Genomic DNA, 21,326 nt, shown 5'->3' with positions numbered 1-21,326 from the left:
GGGAGAAGCAGAGCTTGGCTCTGTCAGACACAGGTGCCACGTGGGGACAGCAGGGATGTGCTGGTGACGTGTCCAAAAAACCTTGGTCTGACCAAGGAAGGACCAGGGTGGCCAAAAGGGCCCTGATGCAGCTTTCCAGGGGTGTTGGGCAATGCCTTTGTGCTCCTCAAGTGCCACCCAGACCCTTTGTGTCACACCAGCCCAGGAGCTGGAGGAATTGTCCAGCCTGGGAACGGGATGTGGAGCAGGTTCTGTGCCCAGGGCAGCCTGTGCTGTCCTGGGTGCTGGTGCCACCCCTGGGACACTCTGCTGTGACAGCTCCCAGTGCTCCAGCAGGTCATTAACAAAACCACAAACACCATCTGAGCATGCCCTGCTGTGCTTTGGGGCTGAGGGACCTGTGCAGCCTCAGCCCTGGCTCTCCACAATGCTCATTAGGTTTGTACAAGCTGCAAGAAGTCATCCTGCTGTACATAATTTTAATTGCCTGCTCCACAATTGCCTGTCAAATATATGCTCTGTCGTGTGGCATGACCTGCCTGCTAAATTGCAACAGGAATAAAAAAAATACTGCAGAAAGTAAAAGGAAAAAAATCTAATTATGAACTAGAATGGCGTTCTCAATCTCTATTGCCACCTGCAGCCTGGTGTGTTAGGACAGCACAAACAAATCAATAAAACCTGCAGCTTTTCTTCTGCTGCCTTTGGCAGTTGTGAGTAGTTTGTGCAGTGTTTGTGGGAGCACTCTGGTACCTCTTCTCTGGTGATGTGCTGTCCTCAGCCAGGAGGTTCCACCACTCGTTTTTATCTGCAAAATCCAGGCTTGGGACGCCAAACTCCTCACCTGGAGAGAGGGCAGCAGCGAAAGGGTTAAAAGGAATTATCTGGGCTGCAGCTTTAATGCGTCTCGTGTGGAGGGCACGAAACTGAGTTTGGTAGGAGGTTCTTTGTCTGGAGCAGCCTTGGCAGTAAACAGAGCTGTGATCTCAGAGGCGATGAGGCACCGGGAGCGCCGGGGGCTGCGGGCTCCGGCTCCGAGCAGCGGCCCTGGGGCAGCTCCGCGTGTCCCAGCAGGTGCTGCCACGGCAGAGGATGGAACTGGAGTGAAGCTGCTCCTGTGCTGAGCCCCGAGCCCGGCCTCTGCTCCTGCCGAGAGTTTCCTAGAGAGCAGAGGGAGCGGAGGATGCGGACGGGGCGATGAGCGGTCCCAGGGAGGATGGCCGCTGTCGCAGGGCCATCAGCATCCTCACCGAGCTGTGCCAGAAGAAAAGCCTGCCCAGCTTGGACCTGGACACCTGCAGGGAGTTCCTCCTGCTGCCCTCTGACCAGAGCCTGATTATCTCCGAGCCAGGTACGGCCCCTGCTCCCGTCTGCTGGAGGGTGCTCATGGAAGGCAGGAGGGACATCCATCCCCTACAGGGGAGGAAAATGTTTGGGAGCCCCGTGTTGGACCCAGGGGTTGGTCCTGGCACCTCTCTGGGAGGGTTCCTTCCCTTCCCACATGTTCCTTGGTGAAGTTTTAGGTCAAGTTTTGGGTCAAGTCCTGTCTCACCTGTTGATGTGGAACGGGATGGCTGCATGGGGGGACAGATGGGATAAAGTTGCCAAGATAAAGTTCCTGTGAAAGTTCCTTTTCCAAAAACACAGACTCCTGTCCTGTATGAAACAAAACCAAACCAACAAAAAGCAGTAAAGAGCCTACTGAAGCCACTGGGATGGCAGAAACTGATTGGTGTTTGAGAATGGAGGGAATCCCATGGATTGCATGGATTTCTGTTCATCAGTAAGGAATCTTGGTGTACTTTCATGTGTGTGTTCTACCTTCCCTAAGAATTGCCTGAGTTGTTCCTGGTCAGGTTGTAGAGCCAGAGAGGGACTCTGGTGTGGCAGGGATGAGCCAGGAGCAGGAATTCTGCTCTAGGGGCACAGGGGCAGCTCTGTTTGCAAAGTGGGGAATTGTCCCTACACTTGCCCTCACAGCTGCTCACCCCAGAGATCTGCTGTCACTTCAGAAGACATTGGCAGGAGCAGTTGGAACTCAAGCTCATGTGCTGAGGAGCAAAACCCCAAATCTCATAGTTTTTACAAGTATTGGTAACCTGCTCAAAGTTGTTTGTTTGTTTATATAGTCCAACATTTTCTTAGAGGGCTTCTTCTGAGGTTCCTGTAGTCAATGATCTGTAAATCCAATGGATTTCACAGTGTTTTTTATACCATGAGTTTTCACAATCTCTCCTCCTCTGCTGAGCACACTGTGCAGCACAGCTGCCCATCAATCCCAAGTTTTCTGTGTCACCTTCCCTCCCTCTCTCCTGCCCCTCTCTGCCAGGATCTCATGCTGGGGTGCAGCTGGCACCTCTAGGGCACAGGGCACCAGGGTTCTGCCAGCCCTTGGTTTGCAGTGCTGCTTCCAGCTCAGCTTTGCTGATAGCTCCAGGCAAACACCCTCCTTCCACAGCCCACTTTGCCTGTAACTTAATTCTCCTCTTTAAATGAGTTTGTTTTATACCTGTCTGTTCTGGAGGCCTTTTACCATGGCTAGTTGTGTCCTTACACATCACATCCTGTGCAGCCATTGCAAACAGAGCAAACAGCTTGCAAACTTATTGCATCAATTTGGAATTCTTTACCTTGCACCAACATTCACATTTTCCTGACTCTGCAGCAGAAATACTCCATGCTGCTCTTGTTCTGTCCACCCTGATATGACAGATCTGCATTTGTTTGTGCAGCCTGTCCAGGACCTCGTGTTCATGTCAGGATCACATCATCATCATCATCATCATCATCTGCCTTTAGCAGGGGGGATGTCTGTGTGCTCTGAGCTGTGCTCAGCCCCAGTGCCCCAGGCAAGCTGGGCTGGGCTGGCTGCACGAGCAGCCGGGGCTGTTGTCTCTGCTCTGCACGACTGGGCCCATTTTTATGTCTAGACAGCACAGAGGACACAGTTTGGGCCTGACATGTACCAACTGAGCATGTACCAGCTCAGTTCCTGGCTGCAAAGCTGCTCCAGCAAGGGGGAAAATCCATTTGCATCAAGTGTTTACTAACACAGTCACAGAGGTACCATCTTCCCCATCAGTGTCTGGATGTCTATCTAATTATCTGCATTGATGCCTTGTCCATTTTATCCTGAAGCCTCATGTGGAGCAGATTTGCTCTGGGCTGGCTGTGGTCCTGTGTTCAGACCCAGCAAATCTGTCCTCACAAAGGCAGGCAGGGGAAGGTGGGGCTGTGTGGAGGTGAGCAGATGGCACCAGGCAGGTGCTGTGTCAGGAGCAGGGCAGAGGAGCCCTGGCTCCTGCTGGAGGTGCCCCATGCAGGCAGCACAGCCCCAGCAGCCAAACACCAAATTTGCTGGAGTCAAACTGGCCTTATTTGTCATCTTCATGTGGAGTCTCTGGCTTCTCGGGCAGTTTGTTGCCTCCTGGATAAATCTATTAACTGCTGGCTGGATCAGTTTGGCTTGTGGAATGTCCTGCTGGAGTTCAGGTTGAAGGAAGCACTGCCAAAGCTGGAGCCAGGCTGCTCCTGCACAGCTCAGCACGGGGGCAGTTTGGTCTTTTCTGCTGTTTCATGCGTGGATGGGGAGCAGTACCCTCAGGGAATGTGTGGAGCCAGGTATCATCAGCCTTATTGAAGCTGTGTCCAAGAGTGGAAAAAACCTGTGAATATAAAAATATTACTGTAGAGTTTATGTAAGAGTAAGTTTTTGTGCGGTGATTTAATTTTTTTTAAAACCATTCTGGACTGAGTGGCTGCAAGGGCTGCTGTGGATGGAGTGGATGCACCTCTACTCCCTGGTTATGTAACAGCTGAATCTCCTCCTCACAGCCAACAAGAGCAGCCAAGCTGCAGCATTTCTCTGTGCACACCCAACAGAGGAGGATTTCTGGCTGCTGCCTCACCCGCAGCCAAACCTGTCAGAAAAATGAGGAGTTGGGCTGGGCAAGGTTTTGGGGCTGCTGTCAGGGGGGCTGGGAGGGGGAGCTCTCCCTGCAGTTGGGCCCGTGGCAGTGCCAGGAATAGAGCTGAGCTCCTGGCTGGCCCGAGATGGAGCGAGCTGCAGCATCCCTTTGTTGTGCCTGTCTCCAGTCCTCCCCCGGAGCTGCCTCCATCTGATCGCTCTCTTCCCTGCCAGGCCTCAGCTGGCAGTGGCACCCGGGCTGTGGGGACAGCATTAACCACAGGTGATGGCCCTCAAGAGAATGGGCTCATCCCTTCTGTGCCCTGGAGGGGCAGTGAGAGCTCCTGGGTGTAGCTGAGAGGGTTTGTGGTGCAGCTGTACTGGGCTGTGGAGCAGGGGAGTCAGGAGCCCACAGGGCTGTGGGGACAGTGATGTGTCCCATCTCCCCATCCCCTCTGCCCGTGGGAGTGGAGCTGCAGCAGGTTCTTTGGGACACAGGGTGCTGTGCAGGCCCAGGAGCTGGGCTTCAGTGGTCCTGCTGGGTCCCTCCCAGCTCAGGAGGTTCTGTGGCTCCCCACAGGCTGCTCTGAGCCCCCCTGAGCTGGGTCCTGCTCCCCCTGGTCCACAGAGCCTGTCAGGGACAGAGGCTGCCAGCCCACCCCAGGGGATCCTGTGGGGGAAAGGGGAAGCTTGACTCCTTCCGAAATGATCCTGCAGGGCTGATGAGTGTTACTGAAGAGAGTGGGTTTTGATGGGATATTGGGAAAGAATTCCTTCCTGAGAAGGGTGGCAAGGCCCTGGCACTGCCCAGAGCAGCTGTGGCTGCCCCTGGATCCCTGGAAGTGTCCAAGGCCAGGCTGGATGGGGCTTGGAGCACCCTGGGACAGTGGAAGGTGTCCCTGCCATGGCAGAGGTGGCACTGGATGATCTTCAAGCTCCTTCCCATCCAAACCAGTTTGGGATTCCATGATTCTGTGACAGGAACCAGCATCTGGTGATGTTGATTTAAAGGACAGTGCCTCGGTACAGGAAGGAATTTATCCTGGGATCAAAGCACATCCAGGAGAAAGCCTCTGGGTTTGATTTCTATCTTCAGCCCTCCTGTGCTGAGACTTCCTTTAAACAACCTAGGTTGGTTGTTTTGGTTTTTTTTTTTTGCCTTAGTGGTCCATTTGTACAAAGCTTTGCTGCCCAGTGGAACCAGGGCAGGAGGCAGAGGCTGATGTGCAGAGGGGCTGCAGGTTGTTCCCAGCAGACCCTGCTCATCTCAGCATGGTGAGACCCCTCCTCAAACCCTCTTTCACACACTGATCCACCCCAGCAAAATGCTCCTGTGCTTTCCTGCTGCAGGAGGAGAATGCTGGAGTGAGAGGAGGGAACAGGACAGCTGGGGAAGGCACAGGGTCAGAGAGACCTCCTGAAAATCCCAGCACACGGTGTCAGCTCGCCTGTGTCCAACCCCCAATAATTCAGAGCACATTTAGCACATTTACTGCTTTGCCCCTTGTGTGAACTGCTCTTTTTGAAGGTCCTGGTGCAGGCAGTACAGCTTGTACAGCGCTGAACACCCTCCTGGCACTTGGCAAAGACTATTAAAATGTTAAACCAAGCACAGAAGTGGTTTTGCTGCAGGCAGGAAATAGGGGGGAATTTCTGGGCAATAAAGGATTTTTCATGGCAGGAACGTTGGTGCAGAAAGATCATTTTTTATTGAGAAATTGGTTCTGGAGTATTTCTGGGGGGAAAAAAAAACACCTATCCCCTGAAAGATTAGCTTGACTAATGGGAGAACTGAAGACACCTTCATTCATGGTTATGGGATGCCTTCAGCCACTACCTGTGAAATATGGGCATGTCTTGAATTTACTCACTAGGCACAATAACACACTTTTCTGAATTGCCATTCAAGTGTATTTTAAGTCAATATAACAGTAAACATGCTCCAAGCCACCCAGGCAAAGCTAATATTAATCACTGAAGCCTGAGTTTCCAGAGGCCCAGCATGTGAGGAGCAGCTCCTTGGGGCAAATATCTTTTTTATCACAGAGTAATGCACTTGCAAAATGGATCTTGCCTTTCCTCCCAGGAAAGAGCCAGCCAGAGCTACGTGCAGCAAATTTGCTCTTTAGCCCAATTAAACCAGGCTGGGATCCTGGAGGTATCAGATTCAAACCTTGCTGCCAGAGGAAGGTTTGTAAAACTGTGTTGAAATAAGGTTGAAACCGGCCGAGTAAATCGAGGAAAAAACAGATTAAATCGCCTGTCTCCAGACATGTGTCTCTGCTCGTGTGTTATGTGTGGATCCATGGCTCTCCAGCTGCCTCTGGCTATGCTCTGTGATGGTCCTGGCAAATAAAATGCCCCTCTGGAGCTGAGTGGAGTGTGCGTGTTCCGCGAGCCCCTCTCTGCATAGGCGCAGCTTTGCAGCCGCCTAATTGCCGCTGCTCGCTTCATTCCCGAGGCAGAGCAGGGAGGCTGCTGCTGTTTGTGATGCGTGTGGACCTGGAGCCCGCTCCCATGCAGCTGCAGCAGCCTCATGCATAGTCAGGGCTCAGCATCCCCAACTCCATAGAAACAGCAGCGGGATCGCTGCTGCTGCGAATTGATGCGCGAGCAGGGACCGCGCTGAGGAGCTGCCGCCGCTCTGGTGAGTCCACATTTCTTAAGTTACTTTAATCATTCTTTGCTTTTTTCTTTTCATAACATGAAGCATGTTTTCATAATTTAAATGGAAATAATTTCAGCAAAACGCCTTTGCTGTTGAAACATTTTTTTTCCCCCTGCTCTCAGAATTCTCCCAGCACGGAGAGGCAGCGTGTGCTTTGAGCTGGTTCAAACCAGGGCACAGCCCGAGCTTCCCCGCGGTTTTTTGGGATGACTCTGTGAAGGTGTTTGGTGTCTCTGGGTTTGCAGGTGTTTGTTGCTTGGCATCCTGGCTGTGCTGGAGTTGCTGCACTCGCTGTGTGTGCTCCTGGCAGCTGGATCCTCTCCCATGTGTGTGTTCATTGTGCAGGGATAAACCAGACCCAGAATGGGGCTGGTGTCTGATCCAATTGTTTTATTTAACTGTAGCCTCAGCTACCCTTGTTTTTCATGACTGTTTCTTCTCACTGCTCACATTTCCAGCTACAATCAAATGTTCTTTTATTCTTTCTCAGGACCCTAGGTTTCCATCTCCTCTTGGTTAGGCAGCTTTTTCTACCTTTAATATTTGCTGTTTCTCTTTCAAAGACGACAATCTATATTTCCCCTTCCCATCTGTGTGTTGGAAAATCAGGGATCTTGTCTGGGAGTGTTTCCATCCAGCGCACTCCCTGACAGAGCAATCGCCCTGGCAGTTGTTGGGGAGAGATGCAATTAAGTCCCTCTGCCATGTATTGTCTTTAATTATATTTGTACCTTGCAAAATGGCATCCTGGAGGGTCAGGGAGGAGATTTTTGGAGTAATTGGCTATTAAATGTACATTTTCCCTGTCTGGGGGAAAAAAGAAAGTTCTCCTGCGGGGAGCCCTGCGCACGGCGGAGCCGCAGCTGCTGACTGAGGGTGTCTCTCTGTTTAGTTCAGTTTGTTGTGCTGTAGCAGGTTCATGTTTGACAACATCACAGCAAACTGTGCAGTGAAGCCTGAAGGCAGCATGCCAGGAGCTCCCTTCACACCAGCCCTCTCCAAACCATCCTTGAGGCACACGGCCCTGGACCGTTTGGAATAATGATTGCCCAGGAATTCTAGCCCTTGGTGTTGTAATAATCTGATTTTCTGTGCTTTTGTAGCCGCTGCAAAGAAATGAATACAGTTGTGTGGCACAGTGTGAGGTGCCACCTCCTCAGTTTCTCTCTCCAGATGCAGCATTTCATCTCCTGGATGCTGGTGAGCGTTTACTTGGAGTTGTTTGATCCCAGCTCTGAATCTGAGCTCTGGTCAAAATGCTTGTGCTGAAAGAATTGTGAGCTGCAGGGGATGGAGTGGTAGGAGCTGTTGGAAAAGAGCATCTCAGAATCCATTTAATCAATGAGTAGGATCAGGCAGCCCAGCCTGCTCACTGCAGCACATTGGAGGGGTTCAAGATCCCTGTCTTTGCTCCAAGCTAATGGAAGCAGCAGCAGCAGCTGCTGATGGCAGGAGCAGAACCATGGGGAGGAAGTTCCCTCCTCACTCAGGGCAGCCTGAACAAAGAAATGCTCTGTTCCAAACCTCTGCATTTCAGTGCAGGCTCCCTGTACCCTGTAGGGGCTCCAGGCAGGTCAGTCCTTCCTGGCTGCTCCACCTGAGCCCAGCTCTGGGTGTGCCAGTGCTGCTCTGCCCGTTCTGTGCTGCTTGAGAGGCACAAAGGAAGGGGGACTGCTCTGGGTTTGTGTGGCTGGTTTGGGTTTAGGTGGCTCCAGTTCGCAGCTCCAGGGCACCAGGCTGGGCATCACCTGGTCTGTGCAGCACCTGGAGGCAGGGCAGTTCTGGAAGAATCCTGCACCTCCAGTTTTGGGTGTCCCATGGGGCAGGTCCAGGCAATAAATGCATCCAGAACGTCTCAGGAGCTCAGGGAGCCTCTGGTGCTGGGGGGGCTCTGTATCCTGGGCGGGGGGCACTCAGGAAAGCTCTGGGAAGCTTTTCAGGGCTGTCTTGTCCCATGCTTGGGGTCTTCTGCCCAGCCTGGATGAGGATTTTGGGGTCCCCAGACTGCGTCCTCTTGCGGAGCCTGGGAGACCTCCAGCATTGGGAGGAGGAGAGACCCCAGTTCTGCTCCCTGCCAAGCTTTACCCTGAGATCTTTTCAAGGCAGCCTGGTTTTAGTGGGGTTTTGAGCCAAAATGGGGTCTGAGAGGGAGACACAGGGAAGCCTTTCCCCAAAATTGGATCCCACTGTAGGAAGTGAGGGGCAGCGATGTGGCAGCTCCAGGAGGGAGAGTCTGGGCACAGAGGCACTGCTGAGCCTGGTGTCTCACAGCAGACACAGCTTTGATCAAGTTTTTAAAAGGAAATTTCAAGTTCCAGGGTTTTTTGGTTGCTCAGGGGAGAGGGAGAGAGAGTGAAAAGCTTTCACTTGTTCCGTTTTGCATCCTGAAACACAGTTGGATTTCTGCAGCCCAGAAGTGTCTGGATTCCCGTGGTTTCCTCTCTGCCTGGCTCTGCTCAGCTCCAGCTCTGGATCAGAGGCTTCCCCTGTGCTGAGCAGCCTCATCCAGGCTGCCCTGGCACACAGGGCTCAGCCTGTGCAGGGTCACAGCCCAGGGGATGAGGATGCTCAGCAGGGTTTAACCCCAGCCCTGGCCACTGGGTGTGTTCAGCACCACTGGGTTGTTTACAGATGTTGCTACAGCATATTGTGATAAAATGTCAAGGGATTAACACACAGCCTTGTGCCATAATTGCATTCACTGTGGCTTATAATAGTTCATTAGCTTGTCATCAGTTAGGCAGAAAGCAATGACAACTCTTCCTATCACATTTATAATGCTCTAGAGAGCAGCTGATTAAGTCACAAAGTGACATAAATCACCAGGGAATGTTTCCTTCGGCTTGGAAAAGTTTTTTTTCCTCTTTTTTTGTCACTTTTGATAACAGAAATGCTGCATTTCTGACAGCACAAAGTTCCCCTTTGGGTTGCACATGCCAGCAGAAGTTTCAGTGACAAATCTGCAGCCTGGAGGGAAAGCCCAAATCAGTCAATAATGGCAGAAAACCAACATTTTTTGTCTTCAGGAGCCTGTGATGGGTCTCCTCCCGCCCAGCCACTTCTCTGGGGGTCAGTTCTTGTCACCAGTGGGGTTTGTGGCTGGTGGTGGGAGAGGGGAGTTTTGTCCCCAGGTCCACCAGGGGAGATGAAGCTGAGGATGGGCTGAGGGCTGTCCATGGGCAGAGTCGGGGTCCAGGAGGGAATCTGGGATGTTGGATACTCAGGTTTGGAGCTGCAGCCCTGCAGAGATGCAGCTTCTCTGGGGTTTCAGAGCTCTGTTCTGGCTGCTGCACTGGAGGCTCCTCCTGCCTGGAGAGCCACGCAGTGCTCCTCAGCTATTCAGGATTTTTGCCTTCTTTTTGGGCAATTAACTCGTTCTCCATTCTGTTTCAGTGGGAAAAGCACAAGCTCCAGGCCACTAAACTCTCATCTGACCTCACATCCCTTTCTTTGGTGTATTCTGCACTTCCATTTGGTTGGACTAGATGATCTTAGAGGCATTTTCCAACCTTAGGGATTCTGTGATTTGTAAGTGTTGATTTTTTTTCCTTTGTTTTGTTACATATTCACATAGGGATGTGAAGTCCTCACAGTTGACTCTGCAATTGAAAATCACCTCTGATGTGTCCCTATGAATTATTCTGTTCAGATTTCTTTCTGTTTTTTAAACTCCCCTGGGGCCTGAAGCAGCTCCCACTCCCATGTCTGAGAGCATTTGCTGTCTGTTCCCTGAAGGAAGGACCAAACCATGAACTGAAGAGCACCAGGTGACAAAGGGTGTGACAGTGTCTTTTCTCTGTTTAATGCACTCTTTTAATCAGCCCATGAGGTGTGACAGTCCCCAGCCAGGGATGGGGTGCAGAGGGGATGGGGACAGCTCTGGCATCACCCAGATCTCTGTGCTGCCTCCTCTGGGCCAAGACACACATGAAAAACACCTTCACTCTCCTGTGAAAATGTAAAAACTTTAATAAAGTTTTTAATGTAAAAACTTTAATAAAAACTTTAATAAAACTTTTTTAAATAAAAACTTTAAAGGACAATGGGAGACAAGGACCATAGAGCAAAGGTTGTTAGGATTGGCACTCAGCCAAGAGCACCCCTAATCTTTGGGGACACCTCTTAAATACCTTTACCCTTACACCAGCCTGTTGCTTATTCACAGACCCTTAGGCACAGTGAACTTTTGCCCAAACTAGCTTACATGCTCCAAGAATTGTTTAGCATATCTCTTCTTTGGTTCTGCCTTTTCAGAGCATGTGTATTTTTTGGTTGTGGTTTTAGTCCATTCTTATCACCTCCAGTTTTTGGGCCTTGGTCCTCACTGGCTTCAGACATTGAGTGCTGATGGTTGGCAGATCTGTACAGGTGTCCTCATCCTGTGTTCACTGGATGTTATCCCATCCAAGCAGGCATTTTAACACAAGCACACTTATATCAGCTATTTCACTAAGCTTAATTAACAACAGAAATAAAAACTACATCTTTATAACAAAGTTACTTTAACATTACACATATAAAATCCATTTTAATATTTGCAAAAAAGCCAATATTATAATATGTATCTTTAGCACACAGCAGGAGCTTCAGCTGCAGCCTGGATGTGTAGACAAGGATAAAAAAACTCTCTTTGCTGCTTGCAGGCAGGGCTCAATGCAGGTGACAGCTCGGGGGTGTCCCAGGAGCTCATCCTCTCCCAGCCTGAGGTGCCCCAGGCTCCAGGCTGACATGGGAAAGCCTCGAGGCTGTGGCTGGGGATGCTGGAATAGAACATTATTCCATGTGCAGATTTATGGTTTAAGCATTTTCTCCTTCATTATAACTTGGAGTTTATAAAATTGGGGAATTTGCAAGTGTTTGCACTAATGAGCTGAGAGTTGCTATCCAGGACAGCCAATTCTCAGAGAAATCTCTGCTCTCTGGGACCACTGACAGCACCCAAGGGAAGGGCTGGAGCTGTGCCAGGGAGTTTAGCTTGGATTTTGGGAAAAGTTCTTCCCCAGAGGGTGCTGGCACTGCCCAGGCTCCCCAGGGAATGGGCACAGCCCCGAGGCTGCCAGAGCTCCAGGAGTGTTTGGCCATCACTCCAGGGATGCCCAGGGTGGGATTTTGGGCTCTCTGTGCAGGGCAGAGGATGGACTGGATGATCCTTGTGGGTCCCTTCCAGCTCAGGATATTCTAAATTATGCATCAGTTAAAGGAAAACACTTTGGATGAAGTTGTCTCCTGTTCCAGCTCATTTCCCAGCTGCAGAATCAAATCCCCACAAAGAAACACAGCCAATGGTGAGGAAAGCCCTGGCCTTGCTCAGTGAAGCAAATTCTGCCTGGCTGGGGGGGGATGAGGCTGCTGTTTGCTCCTGGCCATGGATCAGCCACTGGAAAACACTTGGATCCCTGCGAGGTCTCCATATGAAGGGGTTGTCTCCATCCTCAACGTGCAATAATGAGATGGTTTGAGTTTTATAGTCTTATATAATTACTCTCAAAATAGCTTCTGATTCATCCTCCCCTTTGAAGCTTATAGTTTGCATTCTGATAAGCTCTTGCATGGCAGGAACCCTGTGGTAGCAGCAAATTAATTTTTAAGAAGTTTTTTGCTGTCTAACTGAAACTTTGGCACAGCCACTTGGAGCATTCCTGTCCTGACCTTCCCAGGATCCATTTCATGGCTGAGTGTGTGCAGGAGATGAGGAGGCTCTGTCAGGGTTCCTGGGGAGCCTGTGCTGGCAGGAGGAAGCTGGTGGGAGCTGATAGTGCAGGACTCACTGTCCAAGGACTGGGGAAGCACAGCAACAGGAAAAATCTCATTTTAGCTTCCAGGGAGACTCTGGCTGGATGGGCCTTGGAGCAACCTGGAAGCTGGAAGGTGTTCCTGCCCATGGCAGGAGGTTGGAAGGAGATGAGCTTTAAAGTCCCTTCCAACCCAAACCATTCCATGATTCCATGATTTTATGAATGTCTCCTCTCAGAACATTCCCCTCCTGAGCATTCCCAGCCCTCTGCTTTGAAAGGAGCCTTTGCCACTGAGCTCTGTGTGATGAGCTGAGTGTGAAAGTGCTCAGCAAACTGTGAGAACTCGTTTTCAATCCCATTCCCTGTGCTGTCTTCTGTGGAATTACTTGTGGTCGGCATGGAATAACAAAACAAGGCTTGGCCATGTCCAGAGCACCTGGGACTGGCTGCCTTCACCTGGAGAAACCTGTCCTGTGGTGCTGGGAGTGTGCACAGAGTGAGGGGTCAGGGTCCCCCTGGATGTTTCATACCATTGTGCAGCCCTGGTCAAATGAGAGGAACAATCAGTGTTTTTTTACTTTCACTACCAAGAGAATAAAACACCTGGTTTGTGAGCAGGGACAGCACCTGAGGGAAGGTCTGGAGCTGTGCCAGGGTAGGAAATCAGGGAAAGGTTCTTCCCCTAGAGGGTGCTGGGGCACTGCCCAGGCTGCCCAGGGAATGGGCACAGCCCCGAGGCTGCCAGAGCTCCAGGAGTGTTTGAACAACACTCCAGAGATGCCCAGGGTGGGATTTGGGGTGTCTGTGCAGGGCAGGAGTTGGACTGGATGATCCTTTCCAGCTCAGGATATTCTGTAATTCTGTGATTCGGTGATTCTGTGATTCGGTGATTCTGTGATTCTGTAATTCTGTAATTCTGTAATTCTGTGATTCTGTGATTCGGTGATTCTGTGATTCTGTGATTCTGTAATTCTGTGATTCTGTGATTCTGTAATTCGGTGATTCTGTGATTCTGTAATTCTGTAATTCTGTAATTCTGTATTTCGGTGATTCTGTGATTCTGTGCCTTGTTCTGGATGGGTCACAGTGCCAAGCACTGCTGTGATTTCCTTTCCCTCTCCCCAGACTCTGGGGTGCAGCGCTGCCCTCGGCTGGGCCGTGGGCCCTGAGGGAGCCTGAGCAGCTCTGGCTGCTCTGAGTGGGGTGTAACAGCTCTGCCTGCTCTGAGGGTGTCCACAGCTGACACCTGCTCCTGCTGCTGCCAGCAGGAGCTGTGAGGGCCTAAAAAGCCATATTTGTGACCTTGGGACCCACAGTGATCCACGGGCTGGGGTGTGCTGCTGCAGGGGGGCTCTGCAGCCCTTCCCACCTCCCACAGCGTGAGAGAACATCTGAGGGGCAGCAGGAGCTCTGCCCCACCCAGAATTGTGTCCTGACCTGGCCCTTTAACATCTGCTGAGAAGCTGATGGAATATTTCCCCCTCTCCAGGACCCAGCTCTGCTGTTGGAGCAGCAGCTCCTGCTGCCAGGCTGCCTGTGAAGAGCCAATTGACGGCAGCCAGACTTTGAAGTGACAGCTCCTAATGACTCGTCTAGCTCAGGAATATTTCAGGGCATATTCCTGTAGCTCCTGTCTGCCTGCCTGCCTGCCTGGGAAACACCACCAGCAAATCAAGAACTTGATGAAGTTTCAAATGGCGGCCAAATGGCAGCGAGGGGGTCTGAAATGTGACAACAAAGCCATCAGTAGGGGACTGAAACACTGGACACAACCCCACCAAAGAGGGATAAATCTGAGTGGGCTTGCAGTGCTTCCCTGTCACTGCCACACCCTGTGCTCCCCCTGTGAGCTCTGGGGACACAGAGCCTGCTGCTGCAGGAGCGGGGGCTGTGGGGTGACAGGGACAGTCTGATCTGTACCATCTGCTCTGCTACCATTCCCGAGGCCACGGCAGGCTTGGAGGGGGATGAGGAGCTGGCTGAGGACTGCTGCACTGCAGCTCACCTCTCCCCCAGTGCAGCATCCCAGGATTTATCAGCCAGCCAGCTGCCTTTCCAGAATCCCTGTTGCAAAGGGCTTTGCTTGCTGCTGCCCTCCCTGCTGCCCCTCAGGGTTTGCTCTGTGCTGTGTCTCCAAAGGGGACATTCCCTCTTGTCTCTGTGGTGCTGCTGTGGGGTTCCAATATTTGATTTCCGCTCCATCCAGTCCCCATTCCTTCCTCCAAAGCTGAGCAGCTTTGTTAAATAAACATCTCTGTGGCTGGGGTTTAATGGAACCCTTCCTCCTCCTGTGCAGCTGCTGCCCTGTGCTCCCCCCTGCCCTCACCTCTGAGACCCACCACAGCCCCCCGTGCCCAATTTCCAGCCCTCAGCTAATCAGGCTTACATTTCTGATGCTCCTCAATCGAGAGAAAATGAGATCAGCAGTTGGTGGGAGCCTCACGTGGTCTCTTGTAGCCCCAGAGCTGCTGCTCTCCTCCAGCAGCACCTCTTGTACCAATCCATCACTTGAGTGCGTGCTCCCTGCAAAGCCCTGCAGAAACAGAACAATATATCCTCACAAACACTCCTGCAAGAGAAAAAAACCAGCCGATAATGGACAGAGAAGCCTGCAAGTATCTGCTGGGCTGGTGTGAGTAATGCTTGCAGTGTGGGGAGGCAGTCACCCAGCCAGTGAGAGTGAGGTGATCACCATCACCCTGCTCTGGGCTCTGCCACCTCCTGGAGCTGCCCTTCCAGGGGCATTGGCTGTGGGAGGATGTTCCATGCCCCAGGCTGCAGCTCAGAACAGCCAGGAGCTGCTTTTTCAGCTGAAGGGATCCCAAGCTCTCCCTGATGCCCAGATTTTCCATGAACCACCAGAGAGCTTAGGAGGAAGAACCTCTGACAAGGAAGATGTCCCTGGACTCTTGGCAGGGTCAGGCTGGTGGCTGTGCCTGGCAGAAGGTGGCAGAAGCTCAGGTCAGTGTCACCACTGCCTTGGTGAGGGGCTCCAGGGCCTGAGGAAATATCTGTGCCCTCACAGGTGACAAGAGAGGAAGGGGACAGCCAGGTCCTGGGGGCTGGTGGCATCACCCTGGTTCCACACTGCACCTCACAGAGAATTTCCAGCCTCTCCAACTTCCACTCGTGCCATTCCAACTTTGTTTAAATGCAACAGGTAGCTGGAATGACTAATGGCTGCTGGAGTGCTGAGAGAGCCATCAAACATGTTGTGTTTTCTCTGTGGGGAGTGGGTGGAAGGAAAGCTAAATTACATCTTGGGATATTAAATATAACTCTGCACATTAAACTCAGAGTTATCCATGAATCTCTTTAATGACAGCACAAGCTACTTCACAGCAGTAAAAGTCAATGTTGCCACAATTAGACCACTATTGTCTTGCAGTTAATAGACTGCTCTAATCATGACTTTGTCATATTATTAATCGCTTTTGGGTTGGACTTTTGCTAATTATCCCCTTTGGTAACTCAGTTTAGGCATTAGGAAGTCAGCAGGGACATCAAGCTGAAAGGCTGTTGGACCATATCTCTTCATTAGCTCCCATCCAGGATGAAACAAAAAAGGGCTGTGCTGAGGAGCTGCTCTGTGATCCATGGAAACCGTGGTGGGAAGGGCTGGACTAACCAAGGAGTGTTTGCCCTTTCTTCAGTTTTCTTTGAGCTTCACAGTTTTAAACTGTAAACCATTGATTCTCTGTCCTGCCCTGGGCTGTTTATCTTTGATTTAAAGGCAGCAAGAAGTAGTGACCTTGGAAATGTTGCAGTTTTGAGTTTTTTGGTGTGGTTCAGTAGCCAGGGGTTTGGGTGTTACAAAACCAGTAAAAACACAAACCAAGAAGTCAAGTCAAAGGAGAAATGGGATCAGTTTTGGGTGATGTTGAGGGAATCCAGTCTTGTTTGTGCTCTTGGTGTCCCCATTGCTGTCAGCTTCAGGACTTTTCTGTGGTGTTTTGGTAACTAGTGGGATATAAAATAGGTATATAATAAATACATAAGCTCAATGGCTTATCCTAAACATATCAGCTAAAGCAGGTAGATCACAGAATCACAGAATCATGGAACACTGAGGGGTTGGAATGAACCTTAAAGATCATCTGGTCCCAAATCCCTGCCACGGGTAGGGACACCTCCCACTAGACAAGGCTGCTCAAAGTTTTGGCCTGGCTTTGAGCACTTCCAGGGGTGGATCCTGTCAGTGTCCATGTCCATCCCTTCCCTGCTCCTCCTTGCTCTGAGGGAGGGAGCTCTGTCACTGCTGCCCTGCAGCCAAAAGCATTTTCCAGCCAAAGGCTCCTCGGGGAAGCAGCGCTTGCTCCCAAAGGGAGCCAGGCTGGAAAAGAGCCATGTTAATTTGTGTTTGCAACCTCCTTCTTTTAAGCTTTATCTTTTCAATTACAAGTTGTAATAAGACCAATTTTCCAGTTTCTCCCAGGTCTCCCATGGGAACTGGGTGAGGATGAGGGAGCAGCACTGAGTTCTATGGTACTGGGGTGAGGAACGGCTGGAGCTGCTCTGCACTTGTACCACAGCACTTACCTGATAACAAAGTGGCAAATAACTGTGAATTTTTAAGAGGAAAACAGAACAAAACAATATTTCTTGTCGTGTTTTTCCCCAGGTGGGACATTGCTCAGAATGATGATGTGAGTCTCCCTTGTGAGCAGTTGGGATCTGAGCTGTTCCTGCATTAGACAGAGCTCTTCCTCACTGCTGGATGCAGGCACATCTCTCTTTTCCCTCTCTTCCCCAAATCTTGGATCCAAACCTTGAAAAAGGGGGGATAATATCACCCAAGGAGCTCATTCTTCCCCTGGGCTCAGGTGTCCTTTTGGGGGAACTGACCTTACCTCCGCTCATTCCAGGAAAACCAAAGCAGCCTCTGGCCCCAGGGCATTTTCTGTTAGGTGAGGAATTATCTTGTTTTTACAGTTTCTTGTAAGTTAAAGGACATTTAAAGCGTAGCATTTTCAATACCTGGTATTTTTGAGAAAGTAACAGGTATTTTCAAATTCATAAGAGAAAGATCATTAAATCAATGAAGGTCAACTCTGTCCAATTGATATTTAAGTTGAATAAGTCACAAAAAAGTCTTGGAGAATTCAGTGTCATCTTCAAACAACGCAATATTCTAAGCAGGCAGATGCTTAAAACTGTCTGTAAAATCCTGATCCCTTCCACTCGTGCTCTGTGTCAGCTGTCAGAGGAAGGAGTAGGAGGTCATGCATAAAAGTATCTGTGAATCCTGTCAGATGCATTATGAATGCCAGCCCTGCAAGGAGTGACAGGAGCCAGGATATTTCTCACGCTGGCAACAGGTTTTCTGAAAGGATAATTGATTATTTCTGATGGTTCCCATTAATGAGCCTGGTGTGCTGGCAGAGACATGCAGCCTATAAAACTCCTTGGAATGGGTGGAAATATCTTTAAAAAATCTTCCCTGTCACGCAGCAATTCCCAGCAGTGAGAGATTCTGCATTGCAATGATTTCCTTTGTACCAACACAGAGGTATTTGCAAAAAGTCCAGGTTCTTGAGTTTTCTTATGAATGTTTGACACTGAGTTTCCTGGGCACAATTCCAAGATTTAACTCAAAGGATAGTGCAGTGGAACCTCTGTGCTCTCAGCTTTGGTGAGAATACATTTAGGCAAATCTCTGAGGAAGCTCTGCTGCTGGTACAGCCTTATTTATTATTGAGTAAGATGGGATCTGTTTGTTCCCCCCAGCAGCGATCTGTGTTTCCACCTCAGAGCTACAACAGAAAATAAATGAACCCGTACAGGAGGCTGGGAAGGGAAAGAAAGTTGAAAAAACCTCTGGGTGATGTTTATCCTTCCCATCCCATCCCTTCCAGCCCTTCTCTTCGAGTCAAAAACCCACAGGCAGCCAGGGACCTTTGCCTGGAGCTCCTGCTGGATTTGCTGGGCTCGGTAATTTTGTGGAAAAACAAAATCCTCCAGGATATCAGGAACAACAGATGGCTCCCAGGCACTGTGCAGGGCTGGCTTCTTCGGGTGTGGATGTCACATTTTGTGTCTGGTGCTGCCTGGAGATTTCACTTATCCCAAATTTGCAGTGGTTGCTGCACACCCTGAGAGACCTGAGCAAAATGTGATGGTACAAATGTGCTCCTGAGCACTTTGCTGTCATGGTTCACCAGGGGTGGGTGGGGGTTTGTTGTTTTGTTGTTATTGTGGGGGTATTTTTCCATAATTTTTACATTCATCTATTTATTCAAGATTAAAAACCAAGTCTTTCCTCATTTTTCACAGATTTTTCTCAGCCTTAACATCAAGGCAAGGTTAATGGGGGTGTGGGCAACCTGGTCTGGTGGAAAGCGTCACTGCCCACGGCAGAGGGTGGAATGAGATGATTTACAAGGTTCCTTCCAACCCAAACCATCCTGTGATTTTATGATTAAATGTCTTATTACAGCTTTACAAACTAAACTGCATGATCAAAGGGAACAGGAGGTGTTTTATGGCTCCTGTTTAAGGTAAAGCACATCAGGATTCACACTTAGAGCAGCTGTGATGCAGCCCAGAGAGGAGCTCCCCAGTTCAGAAATGCTCAGGGCGCCCACCCCATTCCCTGGGGCTCAGGTGGGGAATTCAAACTCACACAAAACATTTGTGGTCCAGGAATAGACATAAATAGGATGGATAAGAGGTAATGCTTGTTCCATAAAAACTTTTGAATGTTTTGGTGATTTTTTTGTTTGTCTTTCTGTCCTGACTTGCACTTGGGTAGTTTAAGGAGTGTGGTTTTACTGGGCACTACAAATAACACAGCCATCAAGGAAATGTCCAAGAGCTCAAAGCAATCCATGATGGAATTCTCCACAGTCCTGATGCTGCAGACTTGCCTCCAGAACAAATCCTGCCTCCACCATCAGGGACTGGTATTCCTTGGAATTCTGAGCTCTCAAAGTTTTGGTCTGGATGAGGATCTGGGAATTAATACACTGTAGGAAAAGAAGCAAAAATAGCCAATGTTTTCTCTTTGTGCAGTGCTGTGAATCATTTCGCAGCCTAGATGATGTGTGTGTATATATATATATTTATATACACACACATATATATATATATCTTCATTTTCCATTTTTCCTGATTCGTCAGCCACACGTATGGAAGCTCTTTCCAGAAAAAGACTGAAATTCAGCACACATGAGGTAAAAGTGTCTCAGAGCATCAGAACACACAGCAGCTCCTGTGCTGCTCAGAGTGAGGGAGACTGTGTAGCACTTTCTGTACAAACTCCTGCTATGTTTGGTTTCTCTGCATCAGCAGCTTGTGATTATTTTTTTCCTTGGTGTTGGTATTTATTTTGTATTCCCTATGGGCGCATCTGGACAAGATGTGGGTGCTGACAGTACAATAACAATTCACTTCCAGGACCCTGGTAGATGGATTTTTTCATTCCTGTGCCTGAGCAGCTGTGACACGAAGCAAAAAGGCACCCAGCATCGAGCTTGTTTCTATCATGGAATTGTACACATCTTGATTTCAGACTCAGCAGTTTGCTGATGCTGCAGAACAAACCAAGGATGGTATTTTATCGCCAGTTTAAGCATCAGGGTGTAAAACTTCACAGCTCTGCCCATATGGAGACACCCATTTTCTCCCAAGGTGTGTCCTGAGCCTGCCAGGGGGTGCTCACTTGGCCTTGGCTCTGAGCTAAGAGCTCTCCATTAGTTGTGATTTAAGTCAGTTTGGACCATTTCTTCCTTTTACTTACGATCTTCTCACCATCTGTCTCTTCTTTTCTTCTTTCCCATCCCTCCCTGTCGCTGTCCTTGTCTCCCTCAGAGCTCTCCGTCAGCCTCCTTGCAGTGATAGTCATTGTGTGTGGCCTGGCCCTGGTGGCAGTGTTTGTGTTTCTCTTTTGGAAGCTGTGCTGGGTTCCCTGGAGGAACAAGGCCCTTTCCTCCCACCTGGCCGTGCTGAGGAGCGAGGCAGGCCACAAGGACAGCATGGCAGACAAGCTCAAGGACACGGGGGCCATCAGCTTCCTGGAGGCAGCTGTGAAGATCAGCCACACCTCCCCAGACATCCCTGCAGAGGTCCAGATGTCCATGAAGGATCACATCATGAGGCGCACGCGGATCCAGAGGCAAACCACGGAGCCAGCCTCTTCCACCAGGTGAGGGATGGGGTAGGATCCATGGGATGGGATGGGATCCATGAGATGGGACCCATGGGATGGGATGGGATCCATGGGATGGGATCCATGGGATGGGATGGGATCCATGGGATGGGATCCATGGGATCCATGGGATGGGATGGGATGGGATCCATGATATGGGTTCCATGGGATCCATGAGATGGGATCCATGGGATGGAGTGGAATGGGATGGGATCCATGGGATCCATGAGATGGGACCCATGGGATGGGATGGGATCCATGGAATGGGATCAATGATATGGGTTCCATGGGATCCATGGGATGGGATGGGATGGGATCCATGATATGGGTTCCATGGGATCCATGATATGGGTTCCATGGGATCCATGAGATGGGTTTCATGGGATGGGAAAGTGATAGTGGAGCCCTGGAAAATGTTAAAAATAGTCCTTGAAAATATTAAGCTTTGTGTTTTCTCAGATCACTGCACCTGTGTATGCAGTATGATAAAAGATATAATTGCTAGATGTGATGATTGTTTAGTAATTAAATGTAATTATTATATAACCATAAGAAGAATCATGAGAAACTATGTTGGAAATTTAAAGGGGGGCTATGTTTAGCTGAAATCTGTGTATACAATAGAACAATATAAGTTTAATAATTAACATGAAAGTTATATAATGATAGAGTATAAAACACGTTCACCTCGAATGTATGGTCGGAGTCAGATTTGAGTTGAATACTCCTGACACCCAGAGCTCTTAATAAAAAGCACTGCATATAATGGCTTATGTGATTATGTGTTTATGAATGCTAACAATAGGATGGGATGGGATCCCTGGGATGGGATCCATGGGATGAGATGGGATCTGCAGATGAGAGCTGCAG

The 21,326-nt window shown here is 49.8% G+C and overlaps 1 protein-coding gene across 1 annotated transcript in view; it reads left to right on the top strand.

The window, feature by feature from the left end:
- Positions 1–1,134: 1,134 nt before the first annotated feature.
- Positions 1,135–21,326, top strand: part of SYT6 (synaptotagmin 6) — a 36,833-nt gene continuing 16,641 nt past the window's right edge. Inside the window, exons 1-2 of the mRNA XM_066565443.1 lie at positions 1,135–1,351; positions 20,120–20,453. Of these exons, the coding sequence (XP_066421540.1) occupies positions 1,198–1,351; positions 20,120–20,453 (488 nt within the window). The 5' untranslated portion in view covers positions 1,135–1,197. The remainder of the gene's footprint in view (positions 1,352–20,119; positions 20,454–21,326) is intronic.

This window comes from Molothrus aeneus, chromosome 24 (assembly GCF_037042795.1).
Source record: "Molothrus aeneus isolate 106 chromosome 24, BPBGC_Maene_1.0, whole genome shotgun sequence".
Lineage (NCBI taxonomy): Eukaryota > Metazoa > Chordata > Aves > Passeriformes > Icteridae > Molothrus > Molothrus aeneus.
Note: the sequence above shows the minus strand (reverse complement) of the source record. Positions and strands in the feature narration are given on the sequence as shown.